Genomic DNA, 25,376 nt, shown 5'->3' with positions numbered 1-25,376 from the left:
TTTTAATATTTATTTTTGAGAGAGAGAGAGAGGAGAGAGGGAGCCTGAACAGGGGAGGGGCAGAGAGAGAGGGAGACACAGAATCGGAAGCAGGCTCCAGGCTCTGAGCTGTCAGCACAGAGCCCGATGTGGGGCTCGAACTCAGAAACTGTGAGATCGTGACCTGAGCTGAAGTCAGCCGCTTAATCAGTTGCACCACCCAGGCGCCCCCTAACAGGTTATTTTAAAAGTCCTTACAAGGTTGTACATACATTTGGCTACTCTCTTAGTCAGATGCTTTTCCCCTTTATAATTTTACTGGTCTGTACACTCCCAAGGGGCAGAGAACTAACAGTCTCATGTTCAGTACAATTAATAGGTTAGCATGTGTGCTGGGCAAGTGGGACTGTGGGACGGCTTGGTCAAGCAAAGCTTTGACAAACACCCTCCATCTACATTACTGTGTATTTATTTCTTTTCCAGCGGTGAATTGCCTTGCCCCAAGGTAGGTCATGTCAGGGGGACCCAGAAAGGAGATGGGCAGAACTCGGTGTATTGGCGGGGACTCCTATCCGGGGGGAAGGTGTAAAGGGAAAGAAGGTGCCCTTAGTGCTCCTTCGTTCATCCCATAAAATAAAACGTGGTTTCGGAGCACCCACTTCCTGGCTTTCTCATTCATACTATGCTGCATAGCTCTGCCCACCCGTGGACGGGTCACCTGAAAGATGTGGCAGTCCCAGGCATCCAAACATTCGGACGCACATTAACGGGCTCTACACCTTTGTATGTCTCCGATATTACGGTTTCGCTTCTGCAAGCCCACTAATATCAGATATATCCTATCAGAGGCTATTTTAAATCACTTCAATTTTCTCTGCCCTTGGGCTCTGCCCATAAGACCGGAATCGAAAGCATAGGAGTGTGGCCTGTGATCTAGTGTTTTACTCCCCACCCCCCATTTATATTAGAGGGAACTTTATTAGCTTTTGGACACACATATATCAGTTTTAAAGATTAAGTACGATGTCAATAGTTTTTACCCAGTTCTCAGGCATGTCAAGTTGCTGTATTTTCCCAGAGAATGTTAAAAAATTAGTACTGCCATTTGTGAGAGCATTATTCTCTTAAAACAAGCCATTGGTCATAATATTGTTTGCCTACTTATTCTCTGAAGTGCTGTTTTATATCAAAAGTAAATCCAGGATAGAAGCTTGACAAGTAGCGTCAGACTTGATACCACATGAACCTTAGTGGTACAAGTGACTTATGAAGCCTCACTTTGCCACGTTGGCTTTTTTTTCCCCCGTCAAATAACTCTGTTCTTCTCAACTTCTTGTTTATCTTTTGAGTGATTTTAAAATAAAGAATTAGCTCCCCGTTAGCGCCCAAGCCCTCCATCCAGCTCGCGCCTTTCCTGTACCGCAAATTCCTTCAGACATGAACAGTGCAGGAGCCTCTGGCTCAGTTGCGAGCTGTCGGAAAAAAACAGTCTACGGCAGGGGTTGGTCCTAAGTCCTAGAGGCTGGCCCACGTTCAAACGCAGAAGCTGCATTTCCCTGACCCGCTTTTGGCGGTAGTTCAACCTGGCGTCCACCAAGAAAAGTACCAAATAGTTTGCCCATTAGGACACCCAGTTCGGAATTCGGGTCTGGGCCCTTTCTCACCGTCCCTGCCTCTACCCTGTGTCACCCTCTGGCCATTTTATACTTTCCCCCCCTTCCCGCCAGCATATACACCAGTCCCAGACTGCTTCCTCACACGGGGCTTCTGTCCCACCTTTTATGTGTCCTCAAGGCCATCATTCCCCTGGACTTCCCACCATGGCCCGTACATCCTGCATCGTCTCCACCTGGCAGGCTCTCTCCCGTGCTGTTCCGCACACATCGCACCGCCCGGGTTATTTCCCTCGTCCAGATTACCTCCATCTTGCACTACCAGCTCAGACCCTGCCTCCTCCGCAGAGGCTGTCTTAATTACAGCAGAGCCAGCAGCATGGCCCCGAGGAGCTTTGTTATAATTATCTCATGGGGGCCATTAGGAGCAATGGTCTTGTTCTCCTCAACCTCGGCTCTCCATGGCACAGAGTTTCCCTTCCCCCTTAATAGTTCAGTCCTGTCTTCCAGAGGAGGGTGTCAGGTCTTTGAATATAAAGACAAGGTTTCACAGTTTTTCTGTTCCCTCAGTGGGTACAATGGGCAGTTCAGATGCTTGGTAAATACCTGCTTATTGATGAATCACTGTAATGAAGCTATTTATTAGTCATAAAACACTGTGGGGTTTCTGTCTTTAGGAACTTGCAGCTTTCCCCTTAGAAGGAAGAAGCTGGTTGGAGTCACCATTCCATTGTGAACACTTAGCATGACGTTTGTTTGTTTAAATGGTTAGGAAGACAGAAAGACGTGCCCCCAAGAAACTAGCAAACAGGGGCGCCTGGGTGGCGCAGTCGGTTAAGCGTCCGACTTCAGCCAGGTCACGATCTCGCGGTCCCTGAGTTCGAGCCCCGCGTCGGGCTCTGGGCTGATGGCTCGGAGCCTGGAGCCTGTTTCCAATTCTGTGTCTCCCTCTCTCTCTGCCCCTCCCCCGTTCATGCTCTGTCTCTCTCTGTCCCAAAAATAAATAAAAAACGTTGAAAAAAAAATTAAAAAAAAAAAAGAAACTAGCAAACAGCAGATTGCAGCAAAGCTGTAGCCCAGCACCTAGGGTCTAGAATTCTAGGCGAATTCACCTAGGTGAATTCTGTTGGGTGAAATTGGGATTGGCTTTAACGTGAATGGGATTTAAAAGCTCGGAATTCAAACTTCAGGAAGCAGAGTGTGCAGAGGGTGTTGTAGGTAGAGCTAACAGGCTCAATAAAAGGACAGTAGAGTTGGAAGAATTGGGGTGTCGTCATAAAACAGACCCAAGCATAGGAGCGACAGTGGGAGACAGAGAAGACTGGCAAAACAGGCATGGGAAATGTCATGGTGTGGCTGAAATTCAGTGCCAAGTGGATGTTCATTCCAAAAACAAGTTAAACATGGCAGGATAGAAGATCTTGTGTGGTATGGGAATGAGCCCCTTTTCTGTTTTTAAATTCCTGATTATTTTTGTGGTAATTTTTATACACGGTAGATGAAAATGGTTTCCCATGTACCATAGATATCAATTTGTTTTCAAAAATACTTTATTTAAATAAAACCAAGGGAGTAGCTTTAAATTTTTTTTTTTTTTACATTTTATTTACTTTTGATAGAGCGCGTGCGCGCACACGTGGGGAAGGGGCAGAGAGAGACAGAGACACAGAATCCAAAGCAGGCTCCCGGCTCTGAGCTGTCAGCACAGAGCCCAACATGGGGCTCGAACTCAGAAACCGCAAGATCATGACCTGAGCCGAAGTCACATGCTTAACCGACTAAGCCACCCAGGTGCCCCAACAAGGGAGTAGTTTTAAAGAAAAATACGAAGTACATTGTGTTGGGGCCATCTATCAAAAATGGTGATCCCGGGGCGCCTGGGTGGCTCAGTCGGCTAAGCGTCTGACTTCGGCTCAGGTCATGATCTCGCGGTCTGTGAGTTCGAGCCCCGCGTCGGGCTCTGTGCTGACAGCTCAGAGCCTGGAGCCTGTTTCAGATTCTGTGTCTCCCTCTCTCTGACCCTCCCCCATTCATGCTCTGTCTCTCTGTCTCAAAAATAAATAAATGTTAAAAAAAAAATTAAAAAAAAAATGGTGATCCCCCATGGCTGGAAATTTGGAATGGACCAGCATAGAAATGGGAAGATTCCTCCCTCCGACCTGCCACCCCCCAGTGGGAAGGGGAGGCAAGGAAAGTTACCCAGGCCAAGGTCGACCTACTGGGATTGTCGATGTTTGCCACCTGGGCGCCATCCTTGAACTTAGAGCTGCGATAGTCCCGGGGTAGCCACAGGTCAGGCGCAGGGTGGCTCTTCTGTGAGGGCGGGGGTTTTATGTCTCTTGTTCATCCCTACACAGTGTCTGGCTCAGAGCAGGCAATTAGTACGAAGGTGTGAATCACTGGTGGTAGGTATGAAGCGAGGCTTTTATTTCCACCTGTAGCACGGAGTCTGGCCGCTGCTTTCCTCGTAGCAGCCCAGCCAGAGCTGGTGAGCTGGGAGCAGCCTGGTTCCCACACCCCCTCCCGGGTGAGCTCACGACACCAGCACACCCGCGTCGGGGCGCGCTGCCTCCTCCCTGCGGGCGGAGGAGCCCAGCCTGCAGTCTCCACCCGCGGTCTCACACCCACCTGCTTATGCTTTCTATCTTACTGTATTGCCACGGCCACTTAAACCGGCCAGTGAGGAGGCCCACGAGGGAAGTGGGGACCACAGAGCACCCCTACATCTCAAGGGGACGCACGTTTGCCACCCGTGTATCGGATTTGGGGGGGTTATCTAAAGTTGACAAAGAAACTACACGTTTTAGGTGAAACTTCAGGATTTTGTTTTTTGCTTAGCACCTCACCCAAAACGTTGAAGATGTTGCATGGGTCCAGCCTACAGTCTGTGACCTGTAACATACTGAGGTGAAGTCCCATCTCCTCCTCTTTCCCTCCAAGGTTTGGTCCCCTTCAGTTGTCCCTTTATGTACTTCTTTCCCAGCCTGTTATTCTAGTCATTTCTCTCAATCCACAGCAACGCAGTTGGTGCTCTTGCCGTGTGAGTTCCAAATCTCTCCCTCCTCCCTCTTGCCCAGTGTCCTTCATCCTGGCGGTGTGGTCCTGTCGCTTGCTGTCTCTTCTTGGTCACCCGCGTTCAGTCTCCACAAAGCTGAGCCTGGCTTACCCCATCAGGACTTTGAAGGATGTGCGTGTCCCCAACTTAATTCCCCCAGATCCTGTCCTGACATCCTCTCCAGTCGTCTTCCCTGTGTTCACACACCTGTCTCTGTCACGTCTCCTTCTCTTCCATCTCCTGCCTATACTCCAGGCCTGGAATCCTCTTTCCTGCTGTCAGGAATCCCACATCCATTGGTTGGAACAGACTTGCGTGGTTCGCAGCAGGCCTGAGACATCCCCCAGGGTCGCCAGGAGCTTGGTCATGCCTCATGGTGTTCAGAATGTAGCTTTTGAGGAGTCTGTCACTTGTGTGAGAGCAAAGAGGCTCCGGGAGGACGTTACACGTTTCCCAGGCCCCGGCCTCAGGAGGGACACCTGGGGTCAGGCTGCTGGGTGGTTGTAAACATCAAAAAGGAAACTAATACCCAGCACGAGACAGAGACACATCGCCATTGCAGCAAAAGGCAGGCCAGTTACTTACAGATTTTGGGTGTCGGTCAGCATCAGTGTGAATACGTTGTGTGACTTAGAGTTTTTTCTGCAGCTCCTCCTACTTTTCCCGCCAGGGAGCTGGCCTTTAGAGCCTCTTTGCCTGCACCAGTGTTCGTAACGAACACAGTAGGTTGTGTGAAACAAAGGGATGTGCAGCGGCTCGCGGGCTTGGGGGTTACCCAGTCTGAATCTGGGTCTCGTCTCTGCCCTTACCCGCCGTGTGTGCGTGGGTCAGTCACCTTGCCTGCCTGCCCCTCAGTTTTCTCCTCATGACATGGGGAGAGGAGGGAGCCTCATCGTGTTACACAGACAAAATGAGCTCTTTGCTCAGACTGTGACAGTCTGGTGGGCAAATTTTTGTTCAGAGGCCAAATCCAACCCTCAGCCTGTGTACACACGGCCTGCCGATGAAGAGTGTTTTCTACACTGTAAAATGGTTCCTACGTAGTGTCCTCGATTTCCTCTCTTGGCCCACAAAATGTAAAATACTTACTCTCTGGCCCTTTGTGGTAGAAGTTCCCCACCCCCTGCTCTAGAACATTCTGGAAGGGTTTGGGCTCCCCAGGTTTGTCACTTCCCTTTTGGCTTATGGTACACCCTCAGGCTGTGTTCACAGAAGTTTTACAGGCTTTCTAGAATAAGTGTGTGGAGGGAGGCCTCCATCGTCCTGGTTTGGGGGGTGGGTGCCACACTGCAGGATGGGGAAACCCAAGGTCCCAGGAGGTTGTGAATGTCCTTCCTATACCCCGCGAGTTGTTCTTCTGGGCTGGACTAGGTTGACCCGTTACCCTCCCTTCCTCACCGGACTCCCTGAGCCATGGCCAAGGGTGTGCTCCCTCTTTTGTGTGAGGAACTCAGTCTGGAGAGGGTTTGGATATTGTTCTAGGCATTTCAGGGGTCATAGAGATGACTCAGTCAGGAGTCCACCCTCCAGGAATCTCAGCTCTAGCTGGGGAAATGGAGGCACGCACTCACTTCCGGTAGCAAGCACCAGCAGGGACACAGCGTGCCGCGGGGCCTTCAAGGAACAAAAGCATCCACTGGGGTGTCCCCAAGGCTTCACGCCCACCAGGAAACTTGAATTTTCTGTCGAAGTTGAGGCCTGTTGGAGCTCTTTTCCCCTGGCTACCTTCCACAAAAATACGCGTGTCCCAGCCTCCCCGTGACGGATCCCTGTTGCTCTGGTGGCTTGTCCAGTGGCATGTTTTGGGGTTCGGGAAGCAGCTCCCGGTGGCCGGGGCTCGTCCGCCCGCGTGGTGTTTGAACAGTGGCCGTGGGTGGGTGCAGCAGGTGGCCCTCGCCCTGGCCTCGTCGGCCCCTCCCAAGGCCTCGTGTGCGCCTTGGCTCCCGACTGCCTCAAGGGAAAATGGCAGAGCTCTTGGTGGCCGGCAGCCAGGGTGTTCCTCGGGTCCCCGGAGCCCAGCAGGTGCCCTCCGGACAGCATCACCTCACTCCAAAGGGAGGACGTGCTCTGGTTTATAAAAATAGGAGCTGAGGTCCTGCGCAGATGTTCTGAGCTTAGAGAGCTTTTCAGAAACAAAATTGCACTTAGAGCTGCTGTTCCGTGTGGTTTCAGCTCCTGTGACATTCGTGCGTTTGTGTGTTCTAACCTCTTTGCGGCTGCTTTTTTTCTTCGCGCTGGTGATGGGATTCTCATCCACACTTGGCTTTCTCGCGGCTCTTACTCCTCGTTCAAGCACTAAACGTGGTTCAGACAGGCTACTGAAACACCACCCCAGCAAAGGGGAAGGTTAGCGAAAAGACACAAAACTGTTTCCTCAGCCCGTGGTGGATTTGAATCTCTGGCCATGACTCGGTTTACCAGGCTCATAGGAACAACTTTGATCCCACAAAAGGTAGAATCTCAGTCCGTTTGGGCTGCTTAACAGAACAGCGTCGATCCTGTGGCTTATGAACAGCCGAAATGTATTGCTCACAGCTCTGGAGGCTGGAAGTTCAAGATCAGAGGGCAGCCCGTCTGGCTGAGGGCTTCCTTCTAAGTCACAGATGCCGTTGTATCATCCCCCTGCAGAGAGGACTGGGAGCTCTGTGGGGTCTCTTTTACAAGAATATTAACCCTGTTCATGAGCTCTCCCTTACCTCATCAACTAAGCACTTCCCGAGGACCCCACCTCCTAATGCCATCACCCTGGACATGAGGATGTCAACATTAATTGGCGGGCGACACCACATCCAGACCATAGCAGGCATAAAAGGCCGAGGTTTATGGCCTTGATCTTCTTGGGAGAGTTGGATTCTGTGCCCATTTTGGTCACTCCTGTGTTCTCAGAACTCAGGGAGGTGCCTCATACCTGAGGGGGTACTTAGTGAATATCAGATGCTGAATTAATTCATGAGATACGTATTGAGCCCATGGGGTTGGGGGGAGGGGTGGGCATCCATAGCTGAATTAGGCCTGGTCTTCCCCAGTGAGGAAGAGAGATGTAAACACAGAAGGACCACACAGTGTGAAGCGTGCCCAAAGGAAGCCGCAAAAGTGCTAAGGGCCTCCGTTGCGGGGGTAGAGGGGGGCAGATTCAAGGGGCACACGGAAGGCTCTGGAGCTGGTGGTGCAAGCCGAGGGCCCACCATGTGCACAGACATGAGGCACGAAGGACCCTAATGCAGGAAGTGCTGCTAGACAGACAGGGGAGGCCGGGCAGAGCAGAATGGGTGAGATCCGCGTGCTTGGGAGCTTGGTCTGTGCCTTGAGCGCGGTGGTTTATCAGCTGTGTGTGTGTGTGTGTGTGTGTGTGTGTGTGTGTGTGTGTGTGTGTGTAGCTGCATTGTACAGTAGGAATTGAAAGAGTGAGATTCAAAGCAGGAAGAAACCAAGTTAATGAATCGTCACGATCCAGAAGAAAGCTGAAAAGAGCTTAAGGCAAGGCAGAGCCATCGGGCGGGTGTCTGAGAGAGTCGAGGGACGTGACATCAGCTCCACAGCCCGCTGGTGTGGACCCCCAAAGAGACTCCGCTTCTCCCTTGAGAACTTGATGAACTTGGGTCCATCTTCCCACTTGGTTTTTGTCATTGCTCTTCCCAGAAGAATATTCCCTCCGACTGAAACTCTGGTTTGAGGACACCTGTGTTCATCATCCATCAGGAAAAACCAGGAAGGTCAAATGACAGGTATCGGACATACAGGCACCGCAGTCTGTGTGCTGGAGGAATGTGCTTGAACGAGATAGTTGTTTCCACAGTCAGGTGAACGTAAGTTCTCCCGTCCATCTGCTGACTCTCACAGCATTCCTGATGACTTTAGGAAGTTCAGAGAATGATTATACAAGCTATTCCCTGGGCACCCTCGGCCCTTACTGTATGTGCCTCTTCTGTCTGTGTCTCCTTGGTCCTCGGTGACCCTTCTTTGCGCTGTATTTTTCATCCCTGTGAAGGCAGGAGGAGGCGGCTGTCTGAGGGCCCACGTGCGCGGGTGAGCCTGTGAGGCGCTTTCCGATGATGGGATTACCGACTTGAAAAGGACATTCAGCATCTTCGCCAAACAATGTGCGTCTCTGTGTCGCCAACTAGTTTTTCATTTTTACTGGGACAGCCGTTCTCTCAGAAACAGGTCTGTTGTAAAGAACTTCCTGTCACTAAGATCTGTGCCTCTTGGATCCGTGATATGAAATGACTTGGTTCATATCACAGTACCGGTGAACCTCCTTTTACACAGTTGTGTTTCTTACTCCCTGAAAGCAACATGTTGCAAATGAAACTATTCTAGATGGTTGTACAAAGGAAGGGGCATAGCTACGGCAAATAATCGCTTTGGTAAGTCCTGTTTTAGGCATAATGGGTACAAGTGTTTTTCATTCTTGAATCCAAATACTATGTAATTGATCGTAAGAGTGGAAAACCAACCATGAGTTGCCTTTGAATTAGTATCCCTTCCACTCTTCTGCCCGCCCCCAAGCATGATGCTCTTTTTTTTTAATGTTTATTTATTTTTGGGAGCGGGGGTAGGGGTGGGGGGGGTGGTCAGTGGGCAGAGGATCTGAAGCAGGCTCTGCACTGACAGCAGAGAGCCAGATGTGGGGCTTGAACTCATAACCTGTGAGATCAGGACCTGAGCCGAAGTCAGGGGCTTAGCTGCCTGAGCCACCCAGGTGCCACCAAGCGTGAGAGTCTTGGACTCCTAGCTCACAGATGTGTCTTTCTGGAGTGGCAATTCTCAATACTGTCACCTAGGAACTATTTCAGGGGGTCTATGGGGCCAAAACTATGTTCATAAACATCAAGAGTTTGATAAACATCAAGGTGTTATTTTTTTTCTTTTGCTCTCATTCTTTCCTGCATGTACAGTCCATTAGAATTTTCTAGAAGCCATCACACAGCAGAAATGACTAAATGCAGAAGCGAAAGACCAGCTGTCTTCAATTAAGTTAGACATAGAGGGCTTTGTGAAAATGTAAAACAATGCCATTCTTCCCGCAAAATTCTTTTGGTTTTGGAAAATACAGTAATTTTTTCATAAAAATGTTAGTTATGTTAATATGTAATGGGTTTCTTAGTGCTATTTTAAATGAAGGAATCAGCATTTTTTAATTTCTGATCGTTTCTAACATTGTGAACATCAATAGGTGTAACCCAAATAAACAGCAGCCCTTCGATGTTCTCAATAATTTTTAAGAGTGTGAAGGCTTCCTAAGACCCAGAAGTTTGAGAAACATTTCTGAAGCACAGGGCAATATGTGATAAAATTCGCTTCTGAACAAGGTTGGAAAGTTTTGTAACGAAGACTAAAAGGGTTTGCGTCAGTTCCTTATCCATTGAGCTGGAGCCCATTTGTCTATTTTTCTGTGGACGTGCAGGAAAAAAGGTGGGTATAAGCTACTGTGACACACAACAGCTTACCACAAAATGACCTAATGGTCCACAGCTTTGGGGGAGGAAAACCAAGCTCCCTCTTGACCTCTGTATAGGGTACTTCCGGTTCACCCTACAGGGCATGGGTTTGTGAGGCATCCGTCTTCATGTGTTCTTTCAACCAAAGGACAGGTGTTGTCCCAGTGCCTGCACAGGGCTGAGCCCCGGAGAGATGCAGACACAGTTACCTGCCCTCACGAGGCCGACGTTCTTATCCAAGGACACAGCAACAAACAGCCTGAATGAACAGGAAGATTGAGGAAGTGAATGGGGTGATAGAACAGTAATTTGGAGGATTGAGAAATAAATTCATGCCAGGTACACCAACAAAGGCTTTCCTAACGAGGCTTCATTTGAGCCGAGATGGGGGTACTGAGTGGGTAGGAAGAAGAAGGGAGGGGCATTCTGGCGGAGGGAGCCCTGAGGAAGGATGTGGCTTGCTGGGAGTGAAGTGAGCACCAGTAGATGATAGAAACCGATGGACAAAGACCGGAGTTTACAGGGCATGGGAAGCCCTGTGAAGAATGTGACTCTAATCCAGGTTTGACGAGAAGTCGTAGCAGCGTTTTTAAGCAAAAAAAAAGTGATCGTGTTTCTGCTTTATAAAGACCGACCTGGCAACCTTACAATGGGTACCCCGCGGGTAGGCAAGAGAGGAAGCAGAAGGTGCATGGGGCGGGTCTTAGGATTGTCCAGGTGGAGTGGACGGTAAATGGAAGTGGAAGGAATTGAGATCTCACTTGGGTTAGAAGAGAGCAGAACTACAGATGGAAGGCTCTGGGTGAGGGCAGTGGACAAGCATGACCTCTGGTTTTGGCTTGACAGCTTGTGTTTTCTTACATCGTTCCAACAAAACTCTGTAAGGTACTTCGTTGCCTAGCTCTTTAGAGATCAGGAAACCGAGCCCTCAGTAACTTGCTCATGGATCCAAACGGCCCTTCTCAACATCAGAGCAAGTCAGAGGTCACTGCCGCTGCCCAGCGCCATCTGTGGCTTCTTTTCCCTCGTGGCACGCCTCAGCTGTCGGCTCTAGCCACGATAGTGACACCAGGTGTGGGTCTGAGATGGAGGTTCCCTTCCTCCCCCTCCAGCAAAAGCCGGGACTATTAGCTCATCTGTGACAAGTTGCCATGCCTCATCTTCTGGGTCCGAGAAATGGGACCAGATGTATCTGCTGGCCACCAGCCCAGGTGGGATTTTATTTACTGTTTTACTCACATCCCAGGTGTGTCTGGACTCCCAGAGAAAGGGAGCATTATTCTTCAGTCCCTGTGATGCATCTTGACAGGATGTGGGAGTCCTCCTGGGAGACAGTTCAACCTTTATAAGATGGAGGTGGGGTGAGGGTTTGGAAACAGTGGTGAGATTTTTAATCGTGAATGATTTGGGCTGAAAAAATATTACCTCTGCATTTCATTGGGGGTGGTGGGGTAGTCATTTGAGAAAAGAAAGTTGTTGTTTGTAAAGCCGTCCAACTTAGTGGGTCAGAGGCTGGATGAAGGGAAACAAGAGGCAAGGTAGAGGAATCAGTTCTTAAATGCGGCCGGTCCTCACCTTCCATGTGTAATCACGACTCCCTGCTTTCTAGACACACAGCACAGAGCAGAAGGGGGTTAAGTCTAGGCAGACACGGAATATCAGACACAGATCTGTAGTAGACAGGGACAGTTAGCTCAGTGGCATGAGCTCCGAGGAATCTGTCAGCGTCTGCATAGCTGAAGAGATGGCACGAAGCTGGCTGCTTCTCTTCCTTCCAGTGAGCTGGGCAGCCCTGTAACAAATAACTTTCTGCTTTGGGAACTGAAAATTGCACTTTAGCAGTGATTATCTGCTTGCTCACCTTTAGGGCAGCCTATCTCCTTACAACCCCCGGGTTACTTTGCATACGCACATATATACCTTGCAATTTAAATTTTTATATTTTATTCATATGTGGCAGATTTTTCCTGCAACTTGGGAGAGCACTAAATATTATACGAATATTATTCAAAACATGTGCATTCCACAAAACTCGTTTATATGCCATCATTATCTGCAGCATTAAATACATTTTATATCATCAGAAATTTTATGATATATTTAAAAATGAATTTCTATTTAGCTTAAATGCGTTAGGGATTATCCTAAGAGACCTTGCTAAAAATGCAGTCATGTTTATTTGTAACTGCCAGAAAATGGCTTACAAAATTGTTAGTGTCTTTTATTATTCCCTACCACTGGAGCACTTGCTTGTTAATTAGAGAAATTTCAACTGTCATAGTTGGCAATTATAGCTTCTGTATCATTGTCTGTTATGAATAGTCAATGAGAGCTGATTAATATGCATGAGCAGCAGTCTATATAGCGTGTGCATTGGACCACAATCCAGCTGCCAGAGTCCCTCAGAGGAGGGAGTGGTGTGTGTGTATGTGTGTGTGTGTGTGTGCGTGCGTGTGTCTGTGTGTGTGTGTGTGTGTGTGCACGCTGCGAGGGAAGGAGGGGAAGCGTGGAAGGGGAGAGAGTTGTTTTCAGCCTTGGAGAGCAACGCCAATGTGAAGTGTTGCAGCCGCCTGATGCACCTGAGGCTCTCCGAGGATACCTTCATGCCTGCGCGCAGGACGCTGCTTTTCCCGGGTGCTGGCGCGTACTGAAGCCTTCCTTTGACGTTCCTCTAAACATGGGATGCAGTTTGTGCAGCCTGCAGAAGCAAGAGGAGCAGTACAAATTGCTCTATGAAGTTTGTCAGGTAACGCTTTGCCTTTTATTCCGGGGGCGTGGGCAGGCACTCACCTGGCAGACGGTAACTTCTGGGAAAGGAATTAGGGATTCCGGTGCGTACTTGTATTCTGACTGAGACCGCCTTGTGGACTTTTCTCTGTATTCTCTGTTAAATCTCTTGGGTAATTTCCCTCCCAGGGGCACTTCCTTAGGTGCCTGTATTTGAATATGTAAAGATGTTGACAGTCATAAAGTGTCTTTCCAGCAGTCCTGTCACAAAGCTCCTTTACAAGTGACTGCCCTCTGGAGTGTCAGCGAATGTCTTGGGAAGGGTCAAAGCGTGGTCACCCTTTGAACAAGTTGGAGAAGAGACGGGGATGATGATTAATGCCCGTGCCGTTTTGTCTCTGTTTACAAATAGTTAGAAGGCGTGCCTTTCAGCAGAGCACAGGCGTTTACTGCAGACTTGATTCTTTGAGCAACTTCTTGTCCTGGGACATGTGGTTCACATTTATGCTTCACTCTTGCCATTTCTGTACCTCGCTCTGTGAAAATGTTAACAACTTCAAGAGCAGGTGGCTTGATCTTGGGTGCCTTCATCCACAGCAGGTGACTTCTCGAAACTTCTGTATCATTAGTCACGTGAAATTTCAGTGGAGATGAAATAGGACGTGTAAGGGATAACCCAGATAACTTACCTGACCTTTGTGTGGAGTGTTTTATTTTTAGATATTCAAGTTTTATCCTGAACCTTGAGGTTTTCATAGTGTTGTTGGTAACCTGACTTGGCAGTTAAGTATTTTCCCCTTCAGTCATTCTAAATCTTTCCAATTTTTCTTCATTGATCTAAAAATTATAATCCTGTTAAAAAGGTTTTTTTTAAATTAGAATGCTAGAATAAGGTCTTTATGGTCAGAAAAAAAAGGGTGCTTATTCCTTAATTTATCACACTGAGTCGCATATTAACATATTCTTTAAAGAGCCAGACAGTTTAAAAAAAGAACTGGAGTAGCCGGCAGTTGGGCACCATTTTTGCACAGGCCACCAGAGGGCGCTTAGCATTAAAAAGACACAGCAAAACAAGGCTGCTTCTGTGGATAATCTAATGATAGAATGACCCTGGGTAAAGAAAAGGTGTGTGTGTGTGTGTGTGTGTGTGTGTGTGTGTGTGTGTGTGTGTGTGTGTGTGTCTGTCTCTGTGTGTCTTCACTGAAGCATACAGAATGTCAAACCTTTGGGGGCTTGGTCATGCCCCCACCCCCAACCACCCCTTATACAGAGGGCACATATCTTACAAAACACAAGCATTTTAAATCAATGTTGGTCATACACTTCTGACCTGCGACCTCACACCCAGCACTCCGCTGGACTCTTCTGTCCTTTGAAAGCAGTCTGGGGGCACACTGGAAACCTGGGCAAAAGTGCCCTTGGCACTGGAGATCTGCCCTCCATCCCCTGCGTGATCATATGGTGATGTTGTAATCCACATTTTGCCAGGTTATCATGTGCAATGAGCACGAAGTCCCCAGTTCTCAGTGAGTCAGACGTTCAGAAGCAAACCACGCAGAACAGCAGAAGCATCACCAGGGTGGTTATGGTGAAGACTTTCACTACTGTGTATATAATATAAGGCATAAAAATGGAGTCTTAATAACTTGCTGGGTATTTTTGTTTCTTTTGGTTGTCATGCACAAAACTATTATTTAGGATCCATTGCTGTAGGTGTATTAATTACACTGGCCCCCTCCACAATGTGGTTACCCTGCCCTGTGACCTGCAAATCTGTGTTCACTTGTGCTTTATTCACCTGTATTATTTGGGCTCTTTCCCTCTTGGCCCCCCAAAAGAAAGAGCCTGGATTCTGTTTGTTTGTTTGTTTTTACTAGGTGAATTTATGTGGAAATATTTCTGGCCAACGCATCATGCAGTAAATTGCTGATAAATGACTTCCATCTGGAATACACTTTGTCAGCAATTTAGGAAGCCATGCAGATTTATTTTCAGGAAACTCAAACTACTTTTCGGACCCATTACCCTTGTGCCAACTAAGTAAAATCCCCTTTCTCCTATTCTTCGCGAGTCCTGAACCATAGCATAAAGGAATTCACAAAACACTTGCAGGAATTAATAACTGCATTCCCCTTCTTATTATGCAAAGCCTTATTAAAAGCAGGGAAATTAAGGTTTCCATAAATTACAGTTCCAGAAGGTCCAGTGTGTCTGGCTTCAGTAAGCCCTCGTAACAGCAGCACAAAGAGGATCAAATATTCTGGGGCTCAGACTTGATCCTTTCCTCATCCAGAGATAATTCAAAGAGATGCTCTTCATTAGGGCCTTTGGCAAGCTGCCTACAATTTCTTTTTGGGGCTGCTGTGAGCTTAATGATGCAGAACAATGGCTTTGCCTCTTGTTGCACACATACCTTATTGTACCTTTAATCACATTAGAAAAACAACAGCAACACATGAAGTTGCCTGGTCGTTAAAGGACACTGCGGAGAGCACACACGTATGAGTGATGCATGCCCTGCGTTACGGGATACGCCGAGATACTAGGGGATGTCTGCAGTACTTCTGAGGACAGTACAAGACAAGTGTCCTACCTGCCCTTTCTGTTGAGGTATAGCAGTCTTTGTGCTTTCCGGGTCACTGTAGAGTACCAGGGAACGTCAAGACAGGGCCCGTGCCCATGGGACATTTTAAAGTTTCAGTTAGCAGTTGTTTCCTGCTCTGGAAAAGTACCCCATCTCGGACCACTCAGAAGCATGGCTGCTTCCAAGAAAAGGAGAGAAACAGGAAAGGAAGATGCTTTCAGGCTATCAAGGGGGGCATTCTTCTACTTGGATAGATTAACTGCCTAGAATATCTCATGTTCAGGGGGGTGATGGGCTAGGGAGCCTGGGAGCTCTAGAGCTGTGGCCAGAACCTGGCTAACACTGGGCACCTGGTTATGGGCAAAGGGTGTGCGAGCAGTGTCACCAGGGATGGAGACCTCTGTGGCTCCGTTGGCTTGGTGCCAGGGACCTCATCACTGGCCAGGCATGAGTCCTCCCCACAGCTGTGTCCTTTCAGGACACAGGGAAGGCGGGTATGGAGAGATGCTTTGATGAGGGCTTTCAGATAGAGGCCAGGGGGAGCGGAAGGGGTTATCACGCCCATTCCCTCCACCTCTTCTAAGGTCTCAGGTCAGCCAGAGACTCTGCAGAATAGTGATCTTTGCTCACTCGATTGGGCAGTAAGGAATTAATTCTGTCTGGGACTTAGGCTTCAAAGTAGAAATTGTAATAACTAATACATTCACTGAAGTCTCCATGGACATTTTCAAGACGGCAAGGGAAACATACTGATAAAATTGCGGTGACGTTCATTGCAGCAACCACAGGATTATTTGCTGAGCACTTACTATGTACCAGCACTTTGCTAAGTGCTGACTGTGCATTTCTCCATCAAATCCTCACAGCAGCACCAAGGGATTGGGGATATTACCATCCCCGTTTCCAAGATAAACTGAGACACGAAGGAGACACAAATGGGGGTGGCCGCAATGTCTGTGCTGTGATTCCGAGGTCTGAATTCTTCTCTTATAGAAATCATATTTATCCAAACCAGTGAAGAGATGACCTGTATTATACGGAACGCTTAGCTTAGTTTTTAAAAATCATGCTCACCTTTGCGGAGCTCACACGGAGACCCGGCGTTCTCACTCAGGGCCGGCCATGTGCTGCTTGGCACCTCTCTCAGCCTGGGGACTCTTGGGTCTGTTCTCTTACAAATGAGAAGGCTTGAGACAGGGCCTCTGGTCCCTCATGCCAGGGGAAGGTGGTGGACACAGGCGAGAGCAGAGTTCCCATCACCTTCCTAGGCACTTTTAAGAATGGATCATTTAAGAAAGTTCACGTTCTTTTGCCTCTCAGGAGCAGCAACAAAACAACGGGAGTAATCCGTGCCTTTTACGCCGTCTGAAGTTGTTGGTTTTGAGAGTCAGCCAGGCTGTGGTATGATAGAGCGTGGACAGAGTTAATGATGGTTAATTGGATGAACATGAACTCGACCTCCATATAGAAGTGCTGAACGTGGTTTAGCGTTCCTGCAAGTAAGAGTGTGTTTGCTTCAACAACCTATCAGTTCACGGAGCTTTATTATTAGAAGCAGCTTCACAAACTGATTTGTTATAGGCAAAGCAAGAGGAAAAAAAACAAAAACAAAAACCGTCTCTTCTTGCCCGAGTGACATGGCACCTACCTGTGGCTGAGCAAGTCACGTTTTTTCATGGTGGGCATTTATCTGTCACTAGTACTTGTTTTCCCATCAGTTAACAGTGGACCGTAAACCTCTTTAATGTAGATGAAGCAATGGGAAGGACAGGCCGAGGGTTAGGCCAGGGCCCGCTCCCCTCTTTCTACGTACCTCTTCTTGCCGTACAAAGCATTAGGTGACCAGAGAGGAGTCCTCTTGCTTTCCTCTTAGAACTGAGGCCAGTTGGCCACCACCCCAGCTTAGATGTCCTTCTAAGTGTTCCCATGAGCCCCGGCACACCGCTGTATCCCTGCACTGAACCTCCGTGAGGTCCTGTGCACCTCCGTATCCCTGCACTGAGCCTTCCCATGAGGTGAGCATATTCTGTTCCTCGTCTCAGTGTCATCTGTTAAATCATCCTCTTCAGTTACACTGCGAAATCCTGGGAGGTCTAGTCACCACCTTTACCCTCAGCATGGGATTGGTTGAACACGATGGATTTTGTATGTGCTGGTAGGGCATCAGGAGCAAGACCGGAAACAAGGGTACTGGTCAGGAATCCCCGAACGAGCTGTTGGACGAGATGACTGTGATTTGGATCAAGAAGGTGCAGCTGGAGACCACGGGGGCTGCAAGACATTTACTTTTCATTCATTCTGCCAACACGTTTGCCCAGCCAGCCCTGTGCCCAGAACTGAGTTTCCACTCCCTGCTCACTGGCTCCGCTCTGCCCCTTAGATAAAACTAACTCCTTAACTGTGGCCTGCAAGGGCCTGTGTGGTCTGGCCTCTTCTTACCTCTCCAGCAAGCTGCCTGCCGTGTGCCCATTGTGTGTCTGCTCTGGTCCTGGCAGGCTTCTTGTAGCCCCCAGAAACCACCTTATTCCTTCCCTGTAAGACCTTACAACTGGTTGTTCCCCTCCATCTGTAACATGGTTCACCAGTTCATCCTTGAGGACTCAGCTCGAACATTCCTCTCCCCAAAGACCTTCCTGACCTACGAGGTTCCCCCACCTCCACCCATGATCTCTCTGTATACGGTTTATTTCCTTCCTAGCACTTAACATAATTTCACGTACCTGTTAACTTGTCTCCAACCCCCCAGTCCCCAGGAAAATGTCAGCCCCATGAATGCAGGGACTTTGTCTGGTTCTATGTGACACCCCAGGTCCTGACATATAACCAGTAAACTATTCAGGACGTGTTTACCAAATTGGCTTCTGAATGAGGAATGTATCAAGTAGGTCCCACTTTGGTCTGGGAAGGCATTTAGCAGTGACAAATGAGTCAGTGTCCCAGGATCCTAATGGCTTCCATAGATACAGCTGCATACTGCCATGAGGCAGGTGGTTCATGGTCACAGGGGAGAGGACTGCCCCTCTCTGCATTCCCATGACACGCCTGCCATGGCTGGCAGAGAGAAACATATGGAACACTGAAAAAATGTAGCTTTAATAAATGACTTCTCTTGCACTCATTAATAATGCAAGGAGAGGTCATGGCTATATTGGGTGTGGGGGAGAGGAGGCACAAAAGAACACCATCAGCAGCTCCAGAAGCATGCCAGAGCCAAAATAACCCTCCTGCTTTCTCTGACCAGTGTGGGATTCAGCAGGGAACATAGCATCCACTCTCTAAAGCTCACAAAGCTCCACGTTTCTAGAAGCATCACCTTCACCTGTGTGGCAGGTGTCATAACATTGGTGAAATGCCATCAGACTCTGCTGCCTAACAGCAAGTACTGTGGTGAGAAAAGTCAGGAATGAGTTTGTCTACGTCAGATGACCTGCTTTCCCAGTTCTTCACCAAGGGCATGTTGAGTTGTGTGTGTGTCTGTTGGTCGGCTTTGGGCAAAGGGTCCCTCCTTTTCCAGTTTGCTGGTCATCTGGCCTGGCAGGGTAATTTCTCCCAGTGTATCTGGTTATACCCATCAGTTTGTAATAAAGAATAAGCTGAAATACTGCACACGTGAAAGAAAGTTATTAACATCAGCGTTCGATTGTGGAATGCAAGTATCTTGATGTGAGGGGCAGAAGGGATCAAGGAGAGCTTTTCTGACTGTTGAGGGGTATCCAGAAGTTTCAGCATCACCATCGCGTAGGAACTTGTTAGAAACGTGGGTTCTCCAGCCACACTCCAGACCTGCTGAGCCAGAATCTCTGTGAGCGGAGCCAGCAGTCTGTGTGGAACCAGGCCTCCAGGTGAGTTAGCTGCTCCTTCAGCCTTGAGGACCTCTGTTGAACGTTAAACCAAAAATACTGCAAGAGGTAGGAGTCTTAAGTTACCCAAGATTTCGGGCAGATTCTCTTAAGTCTTCCTTTGGATGAGTTGGTAGCAGGAAGAGCTCATTTCTCAGATACTTAGGTTCAGATCAAAACATAACCATCTGTTGGTTAATACCAAAAAACAAAAGGTCATTTTGTTTCGATTAGGCAGGGCTTTTTTCAAGCAAGTTGTTCTATAACATCTAATTTACAAGTGGAAAATTGAAGGTTCGTGACGTTTTGTCTGTTAAAAATTTATGTGCACATATAGACATCACACATTGACACATGTTCGTGTGTATGCAGGTAATACGTGTGTGTGTAAATGTGTGGGTATCTTCTACAGATTAAGCTTTAATTTTCTTCAACCGGTGTCCCTCTCAGAATTACCTGAGATTCTAGAATTATCCTGCATCCCCCTAATGTTTACACCCTCCTATTCCTACAAACACTACCTTCCCGATAGTAAATGGGAAATTAATCTAATAAACGTAATCCCCAATAATGTGAATGATGGTAAGCACAATCCTCCTACCAGAAGAAAATGTGTTTTTAGAAAGGACTTGTGAACCAAATGAATCGTAATTTGCAGAATCCTGGGTGAAATAAGTAGAGCACGGTCCCCTTTCTGATGATGAAGCGTGTGGCCATCACCATGATGGCAGGTCCCGATTGATAGACCCTGCTCCCGGGACACTTCCAGGTTGCAGGACTCGGTCTAGCTGTATGTGTCAATGAAACAGTACCACTGACCAATCCTTAATAATGATCTTAGTGTACATTTTTATGGGTTGTGTCAGAGGATAAACAATTGTAGAGGTCTTCATAGGTAGTGCCAATTTCCCCCCCCCCCCAGTAAGCCTCTTTGTATGACACCCACCAGCAACTAAGTATCTGCCTCGCCTTGCTTCTCATTCCCATATTCACTGGGTATTAAAGTTGTTCTCACTTCTTCCTCTTTTTTTCTATTTGATAGAAAAAGGGAGTGGGGTAGAGGAGGGGACTCTTCACTTGTAACTTGCGTTCTTACACCAATTTCAAGGTACAAAAGTTCCTTTAGGGCACTGGTTCTCAAGCTTGAACATGGCATCAGCATCACCCGGAGGCCTTGGTAAAAGCACAGAGTCCTGTGCCCCACCTCCAGTTTAGATACTGCTGATCTGGGGAGCACCCTTTGGGAACCACTGCTGTGAGAGGTATGTAATTACGTATGGATGAATGGATGGGTGAACGGATGGACAGACTGAGGAGGGGATGAAAAGACAGGAGGGAGGGGGAGAGTGAAGGCAGGCAGGCATTTAGGGTGTATATCTCTTTGGTTTTATTAATGCCAGACAGTCTTTCAACATCATAGTGGACAGGTTCTTGATCCACATCCCTACCTGGTGTTGCCTGACTTCTTAATTTTTCCATTGCCGTGAATATAAAGAGGTATCTCACTTTGGTTTAAATCTGGTTTATTCTTGATTATTAATGAAATAGAGTATTCTATTTTTGACGTGTATATTGGCCATATTGTGCTTCCGTTGGTGTGTGTGCGGTGCCCGTTCAAGTGTCTGCCCCAGTTCTCTCTTGGATTTTTCATCTTTTTCCTTTGATTCATAGGATTTTTAAAAGCATAGTCTGGATACTGGTCCTTTATGAGATAGGAGTTGGAGGCCTTTTCTCCCAGTTTGTGGCTTGTCTTTGCCCTCTCTTTATGATGTATTCCAGTTGAACCAAATCCCTTAATTCAACATAGTCAAATATATCAGTCTTTTCTTATGGTCTGTGCTTTTAGTCTGTGTTAGGAAATACATTTTCTATGGTGAAAGCCATAAAGCTACTCTCCTATATTTTCTTCCAAAAGCTATATATAAATGTTGCTTTTCACAGAAAGGTGTAAGGCTGGAGTCGACCTCACTTTTTTAGTATGGATCCCCCGGCACCACTTGGAGAACAGCCCATCTCTTCTCCATCGAAGGGCACTGCCCTTTTCCCTGTGTCAAGTTTGGGGCTATTTCTGGCCTTTTTGTTCTGGCCATCTGAGAGTCTCCCTGCACCAACCTTGCACTAAGAGTGTCTGTTTTATTGTGCTATAGTTTTGCGGTAACTCTGGTCCCCTGGGAGGGCAGGTCTCTCTCTAGTGCCACCTTCTTGAGCTCTTGGCACTCTGGCCACCCACGGACGTGCGATTTGCAGCTTGTCAAAGTGACGACTTGGTAGGCTCTTCTCCCGAATTGGGGGATGGGCTCACAAGTAGTCAGCGTAGCATTCTTTATATTTACGTGTATCTTAACAGAACTTTTAATGTCTTCAGTACTGAATAAAATATGAAGAACAGCCCCAAGAAGAAATATCATAGATTATTTTTTTAAGTTTATTTATTTTGTGAGAGAGAGAAAGAGAGAGAGAGCACAAGCAGAGAATGGGCAGAGAGAGAGAGAGAGAGAGAGAGAATGAATCCCAAGCAGGCTCTGTTGTGAGCACAGAGCCTGATGTGGGGCTCGAACCCACAAACTGTGAGATCATGACCTGAGCTGAAGTCAAGAGTTGGACCTTTAACTGAGCCACCCAGACTCAGGATATTCACCCAGAAATATCATAGATTATAAAAAGCCTCCAGGGTCACCTGGGTGGCTCAGTCTGTTAAACACCCGACTCTTGATTTCAGTTCAGGTCTTGATCTCAAGGTTGTGAGTTCAAGCCTCGTGTTGGGCTCTGCACTGGGCATACAGCCTGCTTTTAAAAAATAATAATAAAATAAAAAATAAATGTTAAAAAGCTTCCCTCCCCCCTCTAAACTCTGAAGAAAAGTAAACCAGACGCAGTAATAATGGGGAGGAAGGAGTTAGCTGTCTGTAAAGATCTTTAAAAAGTATTAAAATGCTGGTTACTTTTTTCCTTAACATAAAGCATTCTTCATCTGCAAACGAATTCTCTGAAACGACACCATTTGTTGTAACAGAAGACATCTGTGAGACTACACTTAGAACTTGTGTCTTTACAAACACATCTCTTAGGGGTTGACATGTTTGTGTGTTTCTATATAAAGAAATCTGAAGGAAAATTTTTGTCTTTTTTGTGAACAAACAATGCATAAACCAGATAACGCAGGCAGACACGATTCACAGCATTGAACCAATGAAAACAGAGTTAATTTGTGAGCCATGTGGGAAAATAACGGTTTCCTCCCAGTGTGTTAAACAGTGTACCGCGGCCCAAGCACATTCCTGTTTCGCCATACGTGGCAATTAATGAATCCCCTCCTCTGCCCAAAAGTGTCAGCGGTGTGGCACGTAACGTTAGAAATGACATGCATTTTAATAAAAGAAAACTCTAAAGAATATGAACCGATTTTCCATTACCAAGCAGCTGTTTACTGTTTAGGGAGTCTGGAAAACCTAGAGAGAAATTAGTATCCTTCCTACCGGTATTTCACTTGGCATCAGGAGATGAAAAGCAGTGGGTATTTCCCCCCAGAATCGCAGCGGTATTTTGCATCCAGGATTCTGTTCCTTTTTATCGAGCTATAAAACGCCTGGCATGAATGACTTGTATTGCAACCACTTGGCATGTTAGGTACCAGCTGCCCTCTGTTGCCCTCACTTGCGTGTATCACTGTGTTGGCAGGTGTTAGGATTCCCCGACCAAAGGTGCCTCTCTTTCCCTGGGCCCCTTTTCTCTTCTCTCGCTAGCAACTCGCTAAGCCTCAAGTTTGTAGTACAAACCTAGGTAGCTGGAAACTGTCCAGGAATGAAAGTTCAAGTTTGCTGGCCTGTCTGTCTCATCTCTGCCCCCCACAATGAGGGTTCTGTCCGGGTTCCTCCAAGGAGTAGAACCTGAGAGCAGGTGCCTGTGCCCCGTATGGTGACGGGGACGGGGGAGGGGGGGTGGGGGAAAACATCAGGGAGAAGTCACTGTGAAGAGTCAGAACATCTTGTTCTCAAGGGGTCGTCAAGTTTCAGAACCAACTCTACTCCACATCTGGACACAGTTAAGAACTGTCCAGAGAAAGGAGGAAACAATTCCAGCATTGTATTCTTTGTCCTTGAATTGACAGCGAAGGCCCAAGACGAATACGTTCCACTGATTTGGAGTTTCATGCCAGTAGCAATGATAAATAACGGGGGGGTGTCATTTGCCATGCACGTGGTTTATGTACAGCTGTTATATGTGGAATCCCGTGTGATTCCAACACAGCCCCTTAAAGTGCAGGTACTGTTGTTATGTCCATCTTATAGACGAGGCAACTGAGGGTTAGAGAAGCTCATTCACGGGCCTGGGATCGCACGGCTGCTAAGGGGCAGAACGGGGATCCGAACACAGGACTGTGTGACTCAAGCACACCATCTGAACAGCGTCCCTGGCATTGCACTGAATGTCTGGCAGTGTGGTCAGAAGCACAGTCCCTCTCCTCGGGGGTTTACATTTTGGGATGGCTGGAGGTCAGAAAGTAAATCTTCTACTAATGAGCGTATAATGACAGTGTAAGGTAATCTGGGGAATACAGATCTGCAGCAGAAGCATCGTCAAAAGTCTGGACCAAGAAACTGTGTTCAGTTTCCTCCTTTGTTGAAAGGGAGGCAGTTCCAGAGCTGTTGGGGTTACGTGATGCATCCTGTGATGCCTCATTCAAGGGAGGTTCATCTTAGCACCTTGTTAAGGCAGGAGAGGAATTCATTTGCAAGTTATCCCAGTAGAGAGTCACCCTGTAGTTGTTGTAAGGCCAGCATTTATTTAAAAAAATTTTTTTTAATGTTTATTTTTGAGAGAGAGACAGAGACAGAGTGCAAGTGGGTGAAGGGCAGAGAGAGAGAGGCAGACACAGAATCTGAAGCAGGCTCCACGCTCTAAGCAGTCAGCACAGAGCCCGACACAGGGCTCGAACTCACCACAAGATCGTGACCTGAGCCGAAGTTGGACGCTTAACCGACTGAGCCACCCAGGTGCCCCGAGGCCAGCATTTATTGAGGGCCTGCTTTGTTCTCTGGCCCACATGCTGAGGGAAAGACTGAAACCAGCCCTGTGCTCCCAGCACTCATGGCCTGGCGTCTGTATGGCATGGTGTCACCTATTACATATTGTCAAACAAGCTAGTCAAGGCTCTGGGGACCAAGGGAGGAAGCCAGCATTTCCAGAGGAGGAGCAGCCACGCCTCCACAGTTGGGCTAAAAGAGTCATCTTTAGGGGTAAAAGGTCTCTAGGGGACAGACAGGTAAAGTGATGGCAGCGGCTGCGGCAAGGACAACTTGTGTGGACATTATCGGCCCCCACCGTTGCCACGTCATTTCTCTTAAAGGGGAAACAGGAAAAGAGGCTTTCAAAAGAAGTACGAAAGGCCAAGGCTTCCCAAACATAACACACAAAGGTAGAGACGCACAGCGTGTTTGGAGGAAGTGCTCAGATTGTGTCACTTGTCCAACATGGTATTTATTGAACACCTGTAGTGTGTGCCCCATAGGAGGGGCCACTGGTGAGGATGCAGGGGCCGCAAGGCTTACAAAGTCATGATCTTAGCACCCGGAGGTGGAGGGAGATGAAAATGCATCGGTACCCAGCTCTGCGGGTAGCCGGTGCTGGGCAGAAGGGCCCCCCGTGCGGGGTGTAGGATTCAGTCACGGTGGCCAGGGTGGGCTTCCTGACCGTCTGAACGGAAGCCGTCAGCATCGGCCGGGTGGAGGCTGCAGGGCCAAAGGAGTCCTGGATTGAAGGAAAAGTATTTCATGACCCGATACTCTCCTGTGCATACGTGCCCTGTGTTCTCTCGTATCCCAAGAGGGCTTGGCTGCCAGGGTGCCATCCCAAGCTTGACTTCTACTTGCCGAGCTAAAGCAGAGGAGAATACGTGAAGAGTATGAAGGGGCTGTGTAGCATGACTACACCGAAGATTTAAATAAAGAAATGCTCTGGAGAGGCATTAAAAATGTTAACCATATCCTCTCCAGACTAAAAAAGCCAATGGAGGGGGTAAGGGAACATAGTGTTCAACAACACATTTTTTTAAAATGTATAGAGTCCTACGTTCATAAAAATAAAAGGAACCTAGTAACACAACCCAGAGGGAGAGTGTGTGCACATCGTAGGATAGCA

General features: G+C 47.8%; 1 protein-coding gene across 2 annotated transcripts in view; it reads left to right on the top strand.

The window, feature by feature from the left end:
• Positions 1 to 25,376, top strand: part of PDZRN3 (PDZ domain containing ring finger 3) — a 241,105-nt gene that overhangs the window by 179,216 nt on the left and 36,513 nt on the right. The window contains exon 1 of one of the 2 annotated variants that reach the window (XM_042929991.1): positions 12,766 to 12,834. The exons of the other annotated variant lie outside the window; for it this stretch is intronic. Within the exon in view, the coding sequence (XP_042785925.1) occupies positions 12,766 to 12,834 (69 nt within the window). Of the gene's footprint in view, positions 1 to 12,765; positions 12,835 to 25,376 lie in introns of those variants that run through there. 2 annotated transcript variants of the gene reach the window in all.

Source organism: Panthera leo, chromosome A2 (assembly GCF_018350215.1).
Source record: "Panthera leo isolate Ple1 chromosome A2, P.leo_Ple1_pat1.1, whole genome shotgun sequence".
Lineage (NCBI taxonomy): Eukaryota > Metazoa > Chordata > Mammalia > Carnivora > Felidae > Panthera > Panthera leo.
The sequence above is the reverse complement of the archived record's forward strand: the minus strand, read 5'-3'. Positions and strand labels throughout refer to the sequence as shown.